The 21,119-nt window shown below is 41.8% G+C and overlaps 1 protein-coding gene across 4 annotated transcripts in view; it reads right to left on the reverse strand.

Annotated features, from left to right (window-relative positions):
* Nucleotides 1-2,249: 2,249 nt before the first annotated feature.
* RMDN2 (regulator of microtubule dynamics 2) overlaps nucleotides 2,250-21,119 on the reverse strand; it is a 68,466-nt gene continuing 49,596 nt past the window's right edge. For 3 of the 4 annotated variants that reach the window (XM_059716431.1, XM_014600074.3, XM_014600073.3), the window contains exons 8-11: nucleotides 17,959-18,057; nucleotides 16,100-16,153; nucleotides 15,917-15,997; nucleotides 2,250-4,636 (exon numbers count right to left, since the gene is read on the reverse strand). In XM_059716431.1, coding sequence (XP_059572414.1) covers nucleotides 4,583-4,636; nucleotides 15,917-15,997; nucleotides 16,100-16,153; nucleotides 17,959-18,057 — 288 coding nt within the window. In that variant the 3' untranslated portion in view covers nucleotides 2,250-4,582. The remainder of the gene's footprint in view (nucleotides 4,637-15,916; nucleotides 15,998-16,099; nucleotides 16,154-17,958; nucleotides 18,058-21,119) is intronic. The other variant, XM_019500567.2, reaches the window with a different exon arrangement.

A 21,119-nucleotide genomic window follows, 5' to 3' on the forward strand; every position in this document is an offset into this window, starting at 1 on the left:
ATAGTGTGTGCTATTAATACCTCTCCACCTTTATCTCCAGGTCTCTGACCCTACCCCTCTTTCATTTATCTCCACTTTATTCTTACCAAACTGTGCCTCTATTTTAGAGCTCTGATTTCTGAGATTAATTCACCAAAGCCATCTCTGGTGCAAGGGGCAGTTTTGTGTTTCTTCTTCTTAGCTCTGCCTGCACAGCAGGCAGCTTTGATTCTGCAGACTGTGAGCTGTTCAGAATGAGGATCTTTCAAAGAGTTTCTTCTGCAGAAGTGGTTTTTCAAACTAATCCCCTTGCATGGGGTACGCATGGCACAAACAGGGAACCTCCTTTTCAGAAGCTAAGCATGTCAGGAACAGCAGAGTGTGCTATCTCCCCTTGGAGCTCTACTTTCAGGTAGCAATCTGGTCCACACATGTCATGAGACCTCCACTACAAATGCTTTTGCTTAAGACTGCCCCAGGCTTGCTCTCCCCCAGAGCTCACCTCCACCCCAATTCCTTCTGCCTCCAGGTTAACAGCAATGCAGTCCAGAGATCCCATCTTCCCCATGAGTCCCAAAGAAGTTTATTACTTTGTGAAGCCATCACAAGTCTTGCAAAGGAAATAGCAGGATGACTCCTTGCAGCAGGCCAACCTGCTTTCAAGGAACTTCTGTTAAGCCAGAGTCCAATTCAGGGCCCTCAGATGCGTCACTTCCACAAACCTTCAAACAACCAGACCCTAGGGATGTAGCTTGCCTTCACCTCCACAGCTGTGACAGGCAGTTCTACGAGCAGTTCCTAGTCTAGCCCAAACCCCGCTCAGAGGACTGGGGAGTTCCCATGCTGCTCAGGGCTGCTGTTTAACTGAGCTTGAGTTTCTCCCTTCTAAGGTTTTCCCTTCAGACCTGACAGGGAGGAAGCATGGGAAAATGGGGCATTAGCCTTGCCTTAACCCTCAGTGCTTCATTAAAACTTATGTGGCTGGCACAGAGCTTGTACCCTGCATCCCAACAACAGTTTTAAATGATCAGCTTCTGTGCATCAGAAAGAGACCGAGATGGAAACAAAACTGGGTATCTGCACCAAGGATTTCTTAAGACTGCAATCGAAGCAAAGTCAAATGGGTGTTAAAAATCAAAGAACTTAAAAAAAAGTAAGTGCACATGTGGTTTATAGAGTTCACCCCCCTGCCCTGCTCCTTGCAGGTCACGACGATGGTGTGTGTGTGTGTGTGTGTGTGTGTGTGTGTGTGTGTGTGTGTGTGTGTGTGTGTGTGTGTGTGTGTGTGTGTGTGCGCGCACGCGCGGGGGGGGTGCGAGGCCGCTGGAGCTGGCCTTGCCCCCCCCCCCCCAACTCCTTGCAGGTGATGGTGGCAGCAGCATGGGGGGAGTGAGGACAGGATGCTGTGGGAGGTGGAGGGGCGAGGCCACCAGCTCTGGCTTTGGCCTGCCCCTTCCCCCTTCCATCATTGCTGCCTGCAAGACCCGACATGGCAGCAGTGGGAGGAATAGCAGGCGCACCATGATGGTGGCAGTGGGGGGAGGGGAGGAGCGGGCCCGGGCCTGATGTGAGGGAGAAGCTGGGTCACCATGGCAAGGGAAACAGTGGGCCCAGGTCGACCTGGCGACGGTGCGGGGGACAGGAGGAGCAGGCTCTGAGCCAACGCAGGGGAGGGGGGTGGGGGAAGAGTGGGACCAGGCCCGAATGGGAGGAGAACCAAGCCCAAGCTGGGGGAGAATTCGGCCCACCATGGTGGTGTGGGGGGAGCAGCCAACACAGCCTGATGCAGCAGCAGTTGGGGGAGGGGAGGAGCAGGCCTCCTTCCCACCTTGGGCCCCGTCCCACTACTATTGGTAGTGCCCCTAACTCTTTCACGCTGTCTCCAGGTCCCCATGGGGTTAAAGAAGTTAATCAGCATCTCTCCACCGTGGGTGGGCCTCAGGAAGTCCTTGCTCCTCTCCTGAATGCTTTCAAAGGTGAAGGAAAGTGTATGGCCATTTACTACTCCTCCCACTGAAATACCAGAGTAAAAGTTATCTAGGGATAGTTCAGTGTTCCTCAACTACCAAGTTTTTATTGTCTGAGGAACAGAGCCTCAGGACTGAAGTCTAACTAAAGGTTTTAACCAGAGAACTAATAAACAAAAGTTTGAGGAAAAAAATTGGTAATTTCAAATGTCACAAGATTGGCAAAACAGAAAATAAAACCAGAGAAAGTACTGTGTACTTAATGGACTCACTATTGTTGCTGGTAAAAAAACAAAGAAAGAATTGAGAGAACACCTCTGAATTTATTAAGGAGAAACTTGGTGTTTAATAAAATGGTGTGCAAAAGACTTCCATAGTTCATAGATCACAAACAATTACTTAAATGAGCTGTATTCAACTGTAGTTTTGAAACCCTTTTTTTCTACATACAGACAAATAATATTGGCGAAAAAATTAAAACAGCACAGTGATTTAGTTTAGAAAAGCTGCTCTGAAGAAGTTTGGTAATGTAATTAAAAGTGAAAATTTCATAAGAAATGGCTTTAATTTAAAGAACAGATTTAATCCACATGCATGACAAAATAAGTCAAGTTGTTAAAGGTAGCAGTAATGTGCATTTCTAAACTCTCTAGAGGGCTGGTTTTGTGACATGATAGTAAATGTTCTGCACTAGTGAGTCTGGTGTGTGGTCTGGATTCAGACCTAAACTGAGGGCCAAAATCACAGCAGCTGTATGTGCAATACCAGACTTCAGAAACAGAGTGGGGTATGCCATTGGTTTTAAAAGCTGTAGAGTTCTATACTCTTTTGTTATCAGTCAGTTGGTACTCATTACCTCATTTTCCAACCAAACAAAGGATAAAAGAAGATTTATACATTCACCTAACTTGTTTCAATTAACGTTTATAAAAACTGTTTCTTTGTTCTGGTTATATACTTTAATCCAGATTAAACTCCTGATCTAAAGCTTTTTGACGGATTTGGAATCTACTAACTTCAGTGAGCCTTGATTCAGTTTCCAAATGAACCCAAGTCTGAGATACCTGCTGCTCCATAAACTCCTGGTTTGATACACGAAATAAAACAGGACTGTCCACTTGGAGGTTTGCAGTTAATATGCGGCTCATGGGCCCCAGTGGCCACCCCTTTTGCTGCCATGTGTCGGAGGCTGGGGGAGCCATGTGGTGGTGGAGCAGGGGAACTATGTGCTACTGCCTAGGCTGCAGGGGGGGCCATGTGCTGGAAGTAGGGGACTGTTTATGCAGCCTGCATGGTGCGTGGCCCCAGGGCTATATATAGGCACCATATAGGATCTTAGGAAGGTAAGGCTGGAAGAAATCTCATAGTTCAGCCCCCTGCTCAAAGCAGGATCGTCTCTGACTAAACCATCCCAGCCACGTGTCTGTCCAAACTGCTTTTGAAAGTTTCAAAGAGTGCAGATTCTATAATTTCTCTGAGTAGCCTGTTCCAATGCTCCACTTAACCACCCTCATTCATAATCACTACTCCAAATGAGGCCTCACCAGTACTAAACAGAACAGAAGAATCACTTCCCTTGATCACTTCTTACATTCATCCCCTAGCTCAGGGGCAGGCAATTATTTTGGGCAGAGGGCCGCTTACTGAGTTTTGGCAAGCCATCGAGGGCCGCATGACAGGCAGCCCAGGGCAGATAAATATTCATTTTCTCATTTTTTTAGGGGCCCTGCAGACCGGACAGAATGGCCTGGCCGCATTTTGCCCATCCCTGCCTAACTGCACCAAAGTTGGACAGACCTCACATAAAAGATCTATAATTGTTATAAACAGGAGAAGGGTTGCAAAAGACCATCTGACACCACCCTAAGATGGTAAAGAGACTTGCCCAGGATTCATATACCTGATGGGGCTCAAACATTTTTTTTTCCAGACTGACATGTCAAAATTGGAACAGATTTAGCCAAAATGCTTCATTTCACTGGTCTGGTTTTAATATTTTACTGGCAGAGGTTTCAAATAACATAATATACAAATGTAATACCCAATCTGTAATTTTTTCACATTTCCAGGTAAAGCCACCAATAGGTTAAACGTAAAAAGTATTTTTTAGGACTATTTTTTTCCTTAATGTAATTAAGATTACATATTTTTGTGAGTAAAAGCAGAGGAACACACATATAACAATATGTTTCATGATTTACATTCACAAATATTTATATAGATCAGTTGACAAGAATATAATTTAATGTAAAGACAAAGCAGCTAATGCTGCACACAATCCTGTGCTAATGCTGCAGATTAACTGATCCTTCAAAGAACACAGATCAATGCATTTTGTATTCTAGCCTCTGTGGTGTCCATTGCCAGCAGTGGACTTCATGGTAAGAAAAATAAACTTCCAGCAATAACCATTTAAAACAAATCTTAGATCCAAAAATTAAAAATAAAGCTATGATTCAAAAAGTCGGAAAACATTATTTGCATATCCTAACTGCTTAAAGACCCGAACCAAATCCCACAGAAATCAATGAGTGTTATTCCATGGGCTTGAACAAGTTTTGAAAGTCTCCTGTGACTAGTTTCTCATTGATCTTCTACAGTATCTTCACAGTAGGAAGACTTAAAAGTGCTTTTAATCATGGCTTCAGTGTTAGAAGTAAGGTTTCTAAATCTTTCTGGGCTTCTCTATCCTGAGAGAGAGAAACAAACAAATATGCAGTTAGATGTGATATACCCCTTGTGTTGCATTGTTTTGTCATGCTAACGGACTTACACAGTTTTAAAATTTTTATTAACATTAGACAACACCAGTTTTAATAGCCATGGAACATGCAAAACTACAGACTGCGTACTAAGTTAATTTGTCTTTATCAGTGATCACAAAGCAAAGCCTGATGGCAGTCTTCTTCATGTGATGAAAAAAGTGAAAGAGTCAGCTGAGTTAAAGGACTCAAAAAATACAACACATTTTAAATCATAATTTATAGGTGAAGAAACTCCTGTTCCACTTTGTTTTCCTAAATTGTCTATAATAATGAGGGAGGAATAAATGGAAATAACTGAAAATGATAGAAAGCAAATGCAAGATATATCAAGCAATATTATACTATCAGTCCAGATTGACACATTATTATTGTAGCTGAATACCTCCCTTGGATATCTGTGTTGGGGGTAGATACTGTATGGCCTAGGCCTTCTCTGGCCCAGCGTCTTACTGGAGGACGACATCAGGATGGAGGATCAATGCTATCACAGCTGGTCTCCTGTGTCGTCTTTCTTGCCTACCATGTTTTTGATCTTTTTCTGAGGTGTGAGTTGGTTATGCTGGCTGATAAGTCTGGGCCCGTTGGAGGAATTTCTTTGCGGCGCTCTGCCTCTCTTACCACACCCTAGATATTATCCAAATTCTTCTACTTGGGCATGACCCCTTGTTACAAGTATAGCGGTCTTTTCTATGCCACTGGGGTCCTGGTTAGGCCTTTTTAATTGATTCCATAGAAGCCAATCAGTGGGTCTATCCTATTTGGTCCACTGTTCATTCAGGGTTCAGCTCCTTTCGTTAACTGGCTAACAGCCTTCAACAGTAAAGCAACTTAAATCAATTCACTCAGTTCACTAACTGTGAATCAGCTGCAGTCCCGTCCTTCATTCAGGGCTGGAAGTACTGCTTTGAACTCCCTGACTACCAATCCGGACAGAGCAATCACTGAGGAAAGGCGGCAAGGCGCTTCAGGCTCCAGCTGTGCTTCTTCTTCCACCTGAGGTAAATGTGGGGTGGTTGTAATCCCTGGGACCTCCTACACAGCCAGAGCTTCTCCCTCTACAATATGTTGTCACAGGCAACCATAGGCTAAACTATCTACCTATTCATTTCTCAGAGCCTTGAAAAGCATGTGTTGTGCAGCCTGCACACTCCTGCCAGAGTATTCTGCCAGAGTATGGGAAGAAATGTCATAGTAAATTCAACACCCCTTAAATTCCATCTCAATGAACCTCTCTTAGAGTGTCAGGTCCAAGGCTCTTAAAGGAAGATTTGGGGAATATACAATCTTTGCATCAAGAGATTGCCATGATTTGGTTCAGAATAAATACACATATGTTTATCTAGTTATGACCGTTCTATGGAACTCAGAAATAATTTTCAGGACTAAGCTAAGACACAACTGTCCAGACATGGTTTTCAACAGTTTCAAAAAGGAAGATTTAATTCTATTTAATCCTAGTCTCACCTTTCTCAGCCAAAAGCAACGAAGTCCCAGGTTCTACCGTATCCTGATGTATTCTGGTCAGTATGTCAAAGTTAGACAATATTCTTTTATTCACTCTACAAATTATATCATTTTAAAATAGGTCTTCAGTACAGTCATACATAAATACCTCTTCTCTTCAGAACAGGCAATAAAGGAAAGGAAATACATCGGCCAACCTTTTTGTTTAAAGAAAAAACGAAAACTGCACACTACTCCAGGCCAAAGGCTGGGCAATTGTTCTGCATCTTTCTCTGCTATTAAAAACAGGAATAAAAATGTGATTGTTTCTAAGACCTCTTGTAAAGGAGAGGCTGGTAATAGAACACAGAGCTTTTTCACTTTTGGGATATCCCACTCTACCCAGAAAGGCTCAGAACAGCCTAGTACTAACTATAAACTAAGTACTGCTTGCCCTCAGTTTCTTGATACCATTTCATAAATAATGTGTCTGACTCAAACAGCCATTAACTAATGTATAATTTCATAATATTGTTTTCCTTTTAAGATATTTCAATCAATCGAGTCCCCCACTTGCAACATATTATGAAATTGCTGCATGCCACAAGATGGGGTGTTTTACATTCTCTCATGCTTTTAATGTCTTCCTCTGGAAATATGCCATGATTTCTCAAAGCTTCTCAATATTAATACCACCAAGGCTGAAAAAATAAGTATGAGACTTTTCACAACTCCTCATGCTCTAAGTGCACTTTATATACAAAAATACTTTTTCAAAATGTCAAAAACCAGATATTTCAACTATCTTTATGGTTTGTGTTGCATAGTTATGTCTTCTACAAAAGACTTAAACTCAGTTTCTCCTAATTAAGTTACATAAATTTGAATATCCTTATTGTTCTGTGTCTAACCTCAAAAACCAAATCTCACCACCACTTGGTTACATTTTAATACGGTAATGTAACAGGGTGGTCTGCCCTCTTAAGAGGAGTCTGCCAGCCTGGTTGAGGAGCTACAGCTGTCAAAAGGCTGCTAATAAAGGAGTGACTTGCTGGTGTTAAAAACCCTAGGAAGCAGAGGCACATCCAGATGTGCATGGATGTTTGGTTCCCCAGGGACAAGTAGCAACAGTGCATCTTGCAGGGCAGCTACTTGTCCCTAGGGAATACTTGTGCCATGCACACTTTGGTGTGTGGCAAGTTACCCCGGGGGCAGTAGGGGAGGCTGTGGCCAACACCGGGCTGGCCCCAGCAGCCTTACCTGGGGTCCTGGGGGCCTCCTGGGGCTGCAGCCACAGTGATCCTGCTGGATGGAGCCTGGCTGGCAGCCACAGCACGGCTCCAGGCAGCCCTGCTCTGCTTTTCAGCAGTGCATGCTGGATATCCAGGGGTCAAAAAACCCCAACAAAAACCTGCAGAAACTGCCCCCCCCCCCCCCTCCCCCCACGGTGCACAGAACACCATATTGTGCAGAATGTGGCTCTGGAAACATGCTTGCAGCACCACATACCGCACGATTGCCCTCATCTGGATGTGCCCAGAGAGTGCAAACATAGAAGAAGCAATGGTGAGCTGAACTGCATGGAAGACAAGACCGCCGTGAAGATCAGAGTCAAGGGGGACCTTTCCCAGTGTCAAGGTTTTGTATATTTGCTATGCTTGTTTAAAGACTCTATTGCTGAGGGGCTGTTCAAGGGAACAAAAACCAGCCTGGAAAAGATGCTGTTTAATACTGGGGCTGGATGAGGCACTGTTCAGGGAACACAAGCCTACCTGATGAAGGCCACAGTGTGGCAACCTATGTACAGGCAGTCAACATATCCTGAACTTGTGACAGCTAAGCACCAACCTTCCACAAAATAAAACTAGCTTCCTCTCCCCTCCAACTCCTAGCTTATGTTGCAATCTGAATTTATACATGAACAGATGCATAAATTATTTTATTCAACCTGAAAGAAGTTTAGGGTGGGTGAAGTTTCAGTAGGAAAACTGCACATTTTCATTTTAGGTTGACTCACATTATTCACAGAGTTCTACTTTACAAGTAATGTCTTCACAAAAATACCTAACTATGCCCCTTTCTTGTTTCCGTAGAAATGTTGATATTCTTAACGGTGGTGGTTTACCAGGACTTTTAGCTCCTTCCCACAGCAAGTTATTAAGAAGAGGCTGCCTTAACAGAACTTACCCTGAGACTTACTTTTACCCATAAACCTGATTTTCCTGTGGTCCCTAAATGAATACAATTTCTATTCAAAATTTTGTAGTATTGTAATCTTGTTTTAATTATTCTCTGCCATGTCTTACCTTAAAAATATCCTAGCCTAGAGACTTCAAATTAGATTTATTGCCTAGCATAGGGACTTCAAATACTCTGATGGATCTAATTTGACTTTGCATAGTCTAGTAAACGGATCTAGTTTTGAGATGGGAGAAGACATGTTTTGGACGATGCTAACCAAAGAGTTACAAACATCAAAATGACCTGTTGTGGCACAACACACTTTCAAAGGGAGACAAATGACTGAAATCTGCAATTCTTATTTGCACTCGCTCTTTTTCTAAGGTCCCTGGCAGACATTACATTTATGGCATGGATAACACAAATGTTGATGGTGAGAGAAGTCAGCTGGATCCCCTCACACACAACAGATTCAAAGCCACATGGTGGCAGCCCCACATGGGAGGATGTGGGCACACAGCTATTTAAGTGCTAAGCTGGGGAAGTCAATCAACTCCACATAACACAGCAAATTCAAAACTGAGCACCTGCAGCCTGACATGCAGGGCTGTGGGCATGCTGCTTTGAACCTGCCAGTGCAGTTGGAGTCTGAAATTATGATCCAGGGCTCCACCTACACTGGCAAGTAGAAAGGGCACAATTGAGATCTGATCCCTGATCCCAATATCAAGCATCTTATCATGCACATGTGGCATAACTGGGCCCATGATTTTTGGGATCAGATCCCATCACACCATTAATTTAAATCATAGAATCATAGAAAAATTAGGGTTGGAAGGGACCTCAGGAAAGGAAGGAACTCAGGAAGGGACCTTGGAAGGGACTCCCGGCTCAAAGCAGGACCATCCATCCCCACCTATATCATCCCAGCCAAGGCTTTGTCTAGCTGGGTCTTAGAATCCATCAAGGATGGAGGTCAGGGCCCTAACACACACACATGCACATACACATGAATGCTAAGCCATATCTTATTCTACCTGTTCAGCATCAATTCAGTCCAGAGAAGAGCCACGTGCATGATCAGAGGTCAGCAAAGCAGACCCTACAATGACAGGCTGAGAGCCCTGGGGCTCTTTAGCCTGGAAAAGCGCAGACTCAGGGGTGATCTGATGGCCACCTATAAGTTTATCAGGGGTGACCACCAGTATCTGGGGGAACGTTTGTTCACCAGAGCGCCCCAAGGGATGACAACTAGGTCGAATGGTCATAAACTACTACAAGACCGTTTCAGGCTGGACATAAGGAAGAATTTCTTTACTGTCCGAGCCCCCAAGGTCTGGAACAGCCTGCCACCGGAGGTGGTTCAAGCGCCTACATTGAACACCTTCAAGAGCAAACTGGATGCTTGTCTTGCTGGGATCCTATGACCCCAGCTGACTTCCTGCCCTTTGGGCAGGGGGCTGGACTCGATGATCTTCCGAGGTCGCTTCCAGCCCTAATGTCTATGAAATCTATGAAATTCTATTACACCCTGTTGAAGTGCTTGAAAAATCCATAATACAAAAGGTGGGTGGGTCCTCCTTGCTGCTCTGTGTGACTTATTGTTAGGGCTAAGGTGAAGGCATGTAACAAAAGTGGATGCAGTAATGTTTTTTCTGGGACTTAAGCAGGGTAGAATAGGATCATATATAGATGCTTAAATGGCATTTAGACACCTAATAGGTGAATGGGATCTGACCCAATGTTTTTAGCCCTTTTCTTTGCAGTGAAAATATTCAAAATATGAACCTATCATTAAGAACATAATAAGTGCCATATTGGGTGAGATCAATGGCCTATTGAACCCATATCCTATCTCTGACAGTGCCAGAAGTGGATGCTAGAGGGAGAACAGTGAATCAGATAGATCTAGAGTGATCTCTCCCCTATCCATTACCTTTCCTGGCACCCACCATTACTGGTTTAGAGATGCCAGAGAAAACATTTCCAACTGTTCTGTTTAACAGCTATTAATACATCTATCATCCACAAATGTCTAGTCCCTTGTTGAACTTGGCTATGCTATCTGCCTCTACCACCTCCTGTTAACTACATGTTCCTACAAGTTAACTACACATTGCATTAAAAAGTACTTTCTCTAGTTTTAAACCTGTCACCTACTAATCTCAATGGGTGCCTCCTAGTTCTAGTATTCTGGGAGTTGGTGAACAACAGTTCCCTGTTCACTTGGTCTACACCTTTCATTATTTCATATACCTCTATCACATCCTCCCTCAGCCTTTTCTCCTTTCCAGACTGAAGAGACCTCTCCTTTTTTGTCTCTCTTTGTGTAGCAACTGCTCAGTACTCCTAATCATTTTGGTTGCCCTGCTCTGTGCCTTTTCTAGTTCTACCACCTCCTTTTTGAGATGGGGGAAGCAGAACTGCACACAGTATTCAAGATGAGGGTGCACTACATTAGGGATAGTGCGGTGACTTATACATACATATAAAAAAACCCCTTATATCTACATTCTTTCCAGCTGCTGCATTTTTGTCTCTGTTCAGGGACCCTGCTGATCTCTAGGTTTCTCAGCTGACTACTCTGACTTTTCTGCCCCCTTTCTCCTAATCCCACAATATTAATGTTTGCTTCTGGGCCCATATTTGCCTCCTTACAGACTTTTTAAAATCTGCAAGAGTCACTCTAGCCCTTAAAAGAATCCATGCAAGACTCATGGTCCCTGTTAACTTACTAAGGGTACCAGGACATTCACTGTACATTGCTAAAACATTTAAAATGTTCGTATTTTTAACTGTTTACCTTTAGCTCTGAATTTCCAGTGCTTTTAACAGTTGTAATTTTTTACCATCAACACTATGTTGTAATATAGTCTCAATCTTAATGCTAGTTCAATACAACTATTGTCTGAATTTTCAATAAGACACTGCTATATCCCCACTACAATTAAACAACTCCTCCTACTTTGCTTTTTTTTCAGATCTTCTAAGACTAATATTTTCTCTTTCTTTTTTTAATAACCTTTATTCTTCCTATTTATTTTTCTAAAAAGCCTTGGATTATTGGAACTGCCCAGTTTTTTCAAAGAAATTCACTATTTTCCCCCTTTATTATCCTTTTTATTTTCCTAACAGTAAATTTAGTGCTCCCAGGAGGTACGTGTGTCATGTTCCCAGAGGCTCAGATGCAGGAGATAAAAACTGAGGTTTTTCCTTCTGTTTTGCTTTTTTTTCTCTTAGTCATGACAAAATTGGTTTTTTAGGGTTTGTTGCTACAAGTGTCACTCCTGACAGTATGTAAGATTCTTTGCTGAAAACAAAGAATCAATGTTTTCAGGCTGGAACTGTGAAAACTTAGCCCTTTGCTGTTTTTACATTTCAAATACATGCTCATATTTTCACTTCAAATTTCAACATTTTTTCTCTCAGAATTTCACAAAATAATTTTTTATCATGTTATTCCACCATATCTAGTTTGAACAGAATTTAATGTAATGCTTTTCATATTTGAGGTCTCTCAAAAGTCCATTATAAAGTAATGGGTTTTAGAAATGTGACTGCAATGATTAGTAGACAGAGTAGCCATTATGTACTCAACAATGGGTCACACATAGCCTTGAACATAAAAAAAATATTTTCTTGAGACAAATGTTTCCCAGGACCTTAAGCTTATCCACCTGGACAGCAACCAGAGGCAAGCAGGATAATTTAATATCTTATGCACCTCAAAAGTGCTCAACAGTGCTTTACAATGTGAGAAGATTTATGATCAAGGGATGATCGTATGACTCAAAGCCTTCAGTTCAGTATGGTGAAAAAAAGAAAGGATTTGAATATAGTTCTGTGGCATCAGTTTAATCTCCCAAATCTTATTTGTATTGTGACTCCTGTATTCCTTTACTTTAAAAAAATATGCATGCTACTTGTGGAGGTTGTTTATTTAAGAGCTGCCAAGCTGATTTATAAGAATTATCTTTAAGAAGTTTCAGGGGTATAGGTTGTAGCCATGTTGGTTTAGGGCAGGGCCACTGCCACCTCTGTGCTGCCCAGTGTGCGAGCATTGGGCGGGCAGTAGCAGCAAATACTGCCCAGCGTGGCAAGGGGGAGGCCCGCAGCTGCTGCCGCCGTGCACAGCCCTGATGGGCGAGCCTGGAGCCAGGGCCCAGGCTGGCAGCGGGGGTGGGTTACAAGCTGGCGCTGAGCATGGGGAAAAGCGGCCCCTCCCCCACCCTGCGCTGCAGCCACTCACTGCCCATGTGGGGCTGCCTATGCCTGCTCAGGACAGCCCTGCACAGGCTGCGAGTGGCTGCAGCAGGGAGCATGGGCCACGGGGCGGGGGAGGGGCCACTTTTCCCTGCACTCTGTACCAGCTCCTTCCCTGCTGGCGAGCAGGGGGTCGGGGCTGTGTGCTGCCCCCCACTTGTACCACAGGGCTGAGGGGGCACTGGGAGTGAGTGGGTGTGGGAGCACAGGGCCCACACCTGTGTCCTGGGGCCAGCGCCAGCAGGGCGGCAGGAATACAGGGGTCTCAGCCGGCAGGGGCTCTATAGAGCCGGACCAGCTCCCCGCTCTTCCTGCTGGTGCAGCCCAGCCTGGTTTCACAGACCCCTGCCAGCCTGCGCCCTGCTCTGGGCCCCACCAGTGCTGACCCTGGGACATTGGTCCCAAGACATTGGCACATTAGTTCCAAGATTGTGACCAGGAGGCGGGGTACCTGTCAAGGGGTGGGGCTACCCGTGTGGCCCTCGACAGCTTGCCAAAACTGGGTAAGTGTCCCTCCGCCCGAAATAATTGCCCACTCTGGTCTAGGGACATAGGCACTGGGAGACAAATTTCTCTGGGTAAATCTGATATCTTTAATTAGACCAACTCAAATACTTGGAAACCTCTTTAAGAAGTTTGTCATTTCACTTGGGAATTTTTAGCTGTTCTTTTTGGAGACTTATTTATAATCTGCGATTGATGATTTTTTCTTTCTGTTCATAGGGGAGCTGCTCCCATCAACACCTTCCCCTGCAGCTCTGCCACAGGAAGAAATGCATCCTGTAGCTGGGAAAGCAGAGAAGGTATCTAGGAATAAGTTAACCCTAAGGTCAAAGAGATTTGTTGATTAAACCTTTTGTTTTCCAGGATCAATATTATGAATATAACATAACCTGAGCCAAAGATGCTAAGCACCAGTTCTGAAGGATGAAGCCATCACTAACTATGTTTCTCTTCTTGGGTTTGTGCAGAACTGCTAATTGCACAATTACATATTCCTTATTTCTTGTTCCTTAAAACCAACCAGGCCAACAACTTTATTATTTAGTCTATTATTGATAATTGTGCTTCTGAAAATATTTGTTGATGTACGCATGTACCTCAATCAGCGACAGTACTTTAAAAACATTATAATCAAGGAATTCCTATCAGAAGAGACATTTTTAATCATTTGAGATGCTGCATATGATTACAGTTGGAAAAACTGACAGATTTCTAGCATGACTGTGACAGCATCCAAAGTGATGCGTCAGATGATAACCTTGAGACTCCGCATGACTATAAGCTGAAGCAATCTACAGACTTGCTTCTTATGGCTGTCGGAACTATTTCTTATGCTTCAATCTGTAAGCTACGTCTTTTCAAATCTGTTGCTACTTGACACACTTCCCTGGTATCCATTTACCATTTTCTTTCCATGAGTCTCCTCAGTCTTAGAACAGTCTCTTCTCTCCCCTAAACTGATTAATCATTATTCCTACCCTAAACTCCAAACCCGTAACATTTCAGTAGTTTTTCCAACATATTTTTCCAATTTTGGTAACAGTCTTCCTCTAATACAATAATCAGTTCGGTACACAATATTCTGATTCAGATGTGACTAGTGTTGAGATTTAGCATCAGCACAACTGGCACAATTCACATTCCAAATCTCTATATTATATTTGCTCTTTGCTTGTTTTTCATCATACAGATTGGTTTTACTGCATTACTCACTATTACCCCAATGCCTTTTCTTCCCTGGATCTCTTCTAAATCTAATCCAAAATATATCATACATAAGAGGCCAAGTCAAGCAAACAATAATTTTGGTCCAAAAACACTGTAATATCTATACAATCAGCCACAGCAGAAAGGGGCAAATTTTTTACATTGTTTAGTTGAACAGAGGAGTTTGAATGCTCATTGCCTAATCTTATATAAACCTTCACAGTTCTGATTATCATTATTCATCTGCATCCAGTTAGCATTTTTAAATACCAGAAAACTTGATGATGATGGAGAACTAACAGATTGTTCAACAGAGGTTTTTTGAACACTGGACAGAGTCTATGGTATCTCAAGACCTCTTCAAGCATGCACACATTGAAGAGAACAGATCCTTTTGCTTTGCTATGTGTAAGCAATATAGTGTCCACCATAACCAGTTGTTCTGTCTTGGTATGTTTTTACTGCATAGCATCTGAACTGATTCACTGCAACCCCATTTGGACAGCATTAGGGTGTATTTGAAGGAAAACATAAATCTATTCAGGAAAGCTTGTACAAGCATACAGAACTATCCACGCTTATACACTGGTTCAGTTACAAATGGTTCCCCTTAAATTACTAATTTTTATTTTTTCTACAATAAAGTGCTGCAAAAAATTATCACTAATTGATAGCAGACTCTTAATATCAGTAAAAAAAGGAAAACAGAAAGCATACTGCAACATAAAGAATAAAACACCACACTAAGATTATTAATGTTCATATATGTAGCAATAATAACACAAGATGATATCACACTTAAGCAACGCTTGCCTAATTAACTATTGTGATATACCAAGTTGGGTTGATATTAAGGCCCACCCAAGACAATGTTGGAACATGTTAGTACTCTACATTCTATACTTGTTGTCAATCAAATTATAGTTCTATGTTAATGTATTTGTCCTGCACTTCAAAGAACTGAATGGAATAACGCCAATTCCTCTTATGGACTACTTCTCTCTCTTTCTTCTCCCTAGCACATATCCTGTGCTAAAAGCAGAGTCCTCAACTGACAAAATGCACGATTGTCTTTTGACACTCTAGAACATCAGAATATATTTAGCTGTATATCAGTAATTATGAAACTCGCTTCCATGGGAGATCAGAGAGTGAATGCTAATTCTAGCAGTACTGCCTGGTCTACATAAAATGAAATAAAACATTTCAAGACTTTCAAATGGCGGAAGACAATGTTGCATCCACTGCTGTAACTAATCAATGCTAATCTAGTTCAAACTGTACCAATTTAATGGCAGTGTGCCTGAAGAAAATGAAGGCAAACTGAAACAATGTCCTATGCTACTGGTCCCTGTACACTGGTGGCCTTAAATAGTAATTGCAGAATATTCTGCTTTTAAGAGCAGAAATATAAATTGTGGGATAGATATCCAGAGCTGTTAGACAGAGATCTATTAGAACAGCTCAAGTGAAGGTGTGAGAGAGAAAGAAGTTTCCACTGTTAAGAGGCTAAGTGATGTAGCTTTATTACTGTACTTTATTAATTTGATACAACATTAATGTGTGCAGTAGTTACACTAGAAAAGTTTTAGCACTTTTAGAACCTACCTCATTGGTAACTGATAAAACTGACAGTGCAGAATCACAGTACTTCAGTGCATTGCTTTTCTGGCCAAGTTTGTTGTAGCACTAAGAAGGGAAAAAAAAAGTGTTAAAATAATTACAGACAGCTGCCATACTAACAACAGAATATATTAATTGTTTTTTTAACAAGCAAATCATTTTAACTACCTTTGCCAAATAGACATAATTATATTTGGAATATCCAGGATGCATTTCTTCAGCCTGGGTAATGAAATACAGGAAACAAGAGAGACAAAAAAATAGCACAATAAGACTTGTGTGGTCAACATAGTTTCCAATAATGCACAAAGCTTCCTCAAAGACTAGGCTGGGGTTTTTTTTGCTGTCTAAATAATCTCCAACTGTATGCTTCATTATCCTTTAAGACTTGTTTAACACATATATGCCTGAAATTATAATGGTTAATATGCAAAATCTGGAAAAAAGCAGTACTTTGAGATTCTTCTCAAGTCACTGCTCCTATCTCCCTTAAAATCCTGCACCAAAAAGTTTGTCATTCTAGGTACAAAGTCAACTGTATTCCCTTATTTTATCATGAGATGAGAGATGATAATGAATTATGTTTTAATTAATAATCCTCTTGCCCTCAATTAATGACTTATGTTCAACAGAGTATTTTTAGTACATGTTCCTGAAATATAAACCAAAGATGTAGCTTTATTACTGTACTTTATTACTTTGATACAACATTAATGAGTGCAGTAGTTACACTAGAAAAGTTTTAACACTTTAGCACCCTTTTTTTAAACATACACAAGACATGCAAATTAGAATGATGATTGTACATTTTACAAAATCTCTCTTAAGCAACAGGCTATTGCAGTCAATAACCACAACATAGGAACTAAGAATTTACTGATGATGATATACTTATGCCCCATGAGTTGCTGCTTTTGGTGGCAAAGTATGTATCATCAGCCTAAGATGAGAAAAATAATTTTTGTGCAGAAGATCTACTTTATAGCAGCAATGACAGAGACCCTGTGCCAAAGCCCACTGAAGTCAATGGGAGTCTTCCTAATGACTTCAGTGGGCTTTCAAATCAAGCCGTAACAAGACAAAAATTGTTAGGCAACAGAAGATTTAAAAAAAAATTCTATTTTTAAATAGAGGAGGGACATGAAAAGGCAAGTCTGATACTGTAGAAAAATGTGAGAAACTGTTCAACTATCCAAAATGTTCATATCGATGAACATCTATACCTTTGAATTAAGTTGAATAGCAAGAAAATTTGTGCATACACTTTTCTTGAAACTGTACACTTAACTCAATCTCATTTTAAGCACTTATTTTAAAGCCAGGATCAATTCTATCTATTGTCTTAGTACAATCCTATTCCATCCCACATGAGTCCCTGAAAATCCATTAAGGTAAAAGGCAGGTAGGTCATCCTCTTCCTTGACACTTTTTGTGACTTAGCCTTAAGGCTAAAATGAATGGGTGTTATAAGAGTAGACGCATTAATTGTTTTTCAGGTACTTGAGCAGGGTGAAACAGTGTCACACACTTTAGTGCCACTTTAACTTCTAATAGGTGGAATAGGATTCAAGCCGTAGCATTTACCTGCCTGATGTAAACAAGGAGAACTGTCCAACTGAAACCTGAGAATGGAAATTTTAGATGCTAAAGGGGGCAGTGTCTCTGTATTTTCCACTTGAAGAACATCAACGTTTTTCCCACATATGCTATTCCCACCCCCAAAAGATTAAAACTCAGAATCATTACTAATTTTGCACTACAGATGCAACATTCAGTCTGATAGCAACTAATCTGGCAAGATGTTGTAGTTTAGTTAAAAGAGAATAGGGAATAAGTGAAATTGGTCATTCTATGTCATTTAATTTTGAAAAAAAGAAGGAACATCTTTTATTACAGAAAGTTGTAGTATTTAGAGAAGCCTTGAATTTATAACTCTCGAACATCATTTGTTGAGCAAATCTCTTGAAAACAGTTACAGAGATCATTTGAAAAACAACTGTTCAAGAAAACTCTTGGATAGGATCTACCTTTAAGAAATTCTGCAAGGCTTCCTCTATTGTTGAAGTTGGTGGAGTTCCAAAAAGAGCTTCAGCTACTTTTTTCTCAATCCAAGATAACTGAGATACCTATGATAAAAGCAAAGACAGATAATACACTCAAGACCTACTTTGCAGTTCTGAATGCAAAATGCTGCCTTCTATTGCTGTATTCTCATCAGGGCTGTAGTATGGAAAAAAAACCAATGTGTGAAGCTGTCTCTTACTCTTTACTCTTCCCCCATCCTCTCCTACCTTCTCAGGCATGGTCATGGAGTGCAAGGTGTGTTGGGGATCTTAGTTCTCTAAACTGGCAGCAGTTGGCTGCTGCCAAAGGGTTGGGGGGAAGCTTTCACCTCATTTTTTTTGCTGCCAAAGCCCAGTGTCCAGTGGGCAACAAAACAAGCTGAATTCTGCAGCAAAAAATGGGGGTCAGTTCTCTCCACCTCCACCCAGCAACAAACTCCACTGCTGCTCTACAAAACTACAGTCCCCTGAACACTATGCTCTGTGATGCTTATTGTCTGCACCTGAGTTCCTGCTTCCTAGAGCTGAAAACTGCCAGCTGAGTTAGGCAAGGCAGCAGGCACACAATAGCAAAGTAAGCTGCAGTGAGTAACCCCGAGGTGAAGCACTCCACCTCTCTGTCCATCTGGAGAAGGACACTTTAAGGCAACTTCCAGGGTACATGACCCGCTCACCCACCCCACATTACACTACCAATTCTAATACAGTTGATTATGCAAAAGAATATATAAAGGAGTCTTAATAAAAGACTTTTTGGTTCACTACTCAAAGTATCATCTCTTATGCAGGGACTGATGACACACAACCTTAACAGATTTTAAAAGTATAATCTTTTTTATGGTAAAAAAATAGTGCTATACATGCATCACAAGGAACATAGTGCAAAATACCAACTGAGCTGCTATGAACTTATCAAGGTGTGGGAAGTTTTAAGTTCAAACATCAAAAAACTATATAAATGTTTAACACTGAAGGGTTAACTCTTTTCTCTATTAAGGTTTCTAAGAGGATAGATAACTGCATTATGGTAACCCATCTAGTGAATGATTCTGAACATTATTATCAATTTTTTGTTTGTTTATTTATTCAATGTATATGGTATCCTTCCCAGCAAAGGCTCAGGGTAGCTTACAATAAGAAAACAGAATAACTTCAGTGACAAGAGGACCCAACCAGTTTAAAACAGAACTAGAATAACAAGGTAAAACAAAGCTTCTCCACACCCCTGCCACCCAAACAGTGTCTCACCCTAGTTTTATTTAATGAATGCCTACCCAAGTAGGATATCTTTCAGTAGACTAACTCAAATAGTTGGGAAAATTCTTCTTTGCAAGCTTTTGGGTACTAATACCCTTTGTCAGGCTGAGAAGCATCTGCGTTGGTCTGGGCTCTTCCTGAATGAAATGATTTGTAAAGAAGCCAGAGGCTGGTATGCATGCAAGAAAGGCAGTCAATGAAGATGTAAATTGAGGAGTCAGTGGGGGAGAGACAGGTTGGGGGGAGGAGGGGAATGAATGTAGCTGGTAAAAAAGTAGAGGGGTACCTGGGGAGTCAGATGTTAGGCAAGTTATAATATGCCATAAATCCAATGTCTATATTTAGTCCTAGTGAGCCTCAAGAGGGATGGAGTTCCAGAGCTGAGGAGCGATTGCAAAGAACAGCCTTCCAGATGTTTTTTGACAAGCAGACTTGGTGTACTGATGGTAACTGAATGTGCCTGGTAAGCTATTGGGAGCCAGTTCAGACTCTGGAGCACTGGAGTTATAAGTTCCTGGTGACTCATGCCTATCAGGGTTGATGGTAGTTTTACTAAAAGCTTAGATTCTGGATTTGTATAGGATGATTTGGATAGGGATGATCCTGCCTCAGACAGGGAGTTGGTCTAGATGACCTAGAGAGGTCCCTTCCAGCCCTACTTTCCTATGATGATTTCTATTTCTGCACCAGCTTCTGGACAGTCTTCAAGGGCAGCCCTAAGAAGAGTACACTGCAGTAAACTAGCCTTGAGGTTACAAAGGCATGGATGATTATGGCTGGATCAGAATCTGAAAGAAAAGGTTGCAGGCTTCTCACCAGGTAGAGATGATGAAAGACACTCCTAGCCCTTTCCCTCCAAGTCACATGGCCTGTCCCCCAACCATCACTTCTGTCTTGTCAGCTGCAGTTGGTTCACTTGCATCCAGTTCCAAATGCAGCCACTGGGAAAGAACTGAGACTGCAGGGCCAGGGTCCAAAAAGAAGATGCAAGAGCTGGGTGTCATTAGCCTCATATACACATTGCACAGAAGGGGCAGTAAGATGATGCTCTGGGGGACTCCACAGAAAAGGTCCCAAAGGGATGACAAACACTCATCCATCACTACCCTCTGGGACCTCCCTGCTAAGAAAGAACAGAACCATTATCATCCTCTGGAGTGGTGCCCATTAGAGGGCAGCTATTGTCATTATGCACGTTGCTGGTGCACCTCTATGAAAGGTGCATCTTTTCTTTTCCTGTGGTGGTGACACACTGATATTGTTACACAGATGTCCAGTTTAATGCTGACAAATAGTGCACGCCAATGAGCCTGTCACTTGTCAGGATGACAGTCTGACATAAAGGGGCTTTCTGAAATTGTCTTCATTATGGCTTCTCATTGTCTTTTACCACTTTTTCCTTTACCTATCTAGGCACATGTCTGCAGCCACAAGAAGGGAATCCTGAGATTGAATGGGTTACTGCTATATTTTTAGTTCCACCATTTAGCACAATGAGTTAACAACTCCTCAGTCAAAGAAAGAACAGAAACAAAATGGCAATGAAGAGATGGAAAATATGTTTGCTTAAATGAGATGAACCTTAAATTATTGGAGGAACCACCTCTTTTCTTTCAAGTGAAGGCTATCTGGTGCCTCTGTAGAGGAAATCAGGAACCTGCTGCTATACAGAAGGACTTCAACCCCAGCATCCTATGCTTACTGAAATAGATTAGGCCTAACTATATGCATTTGTATAAGGACTGAAGCACCACAGTTTCTTGGTAATTGCTGGCCTAACCCACATAAAGTAGGCAGACAGGAGAGACAAACAAAGTATAAAGCAATGTCAAAAAGGTGTCAGTCAGATTATAATCTGCTTGGCAACT

This window comes from Alligator mississippiensis, chromosome 1 (genome assembly GCF_030867095.1).
Source record: "Alligator mississippiensis isolate rAllMis1 chromosome 1, rAllMis1, whole genome shotgun sequence".
Classification (NCBI taxonomy): domain Eukaryota; kingdom Metazoa; phylum Chordata; order Crocodylia; family Alligatoridae; genus Alligator; species Alligator mississippiensis.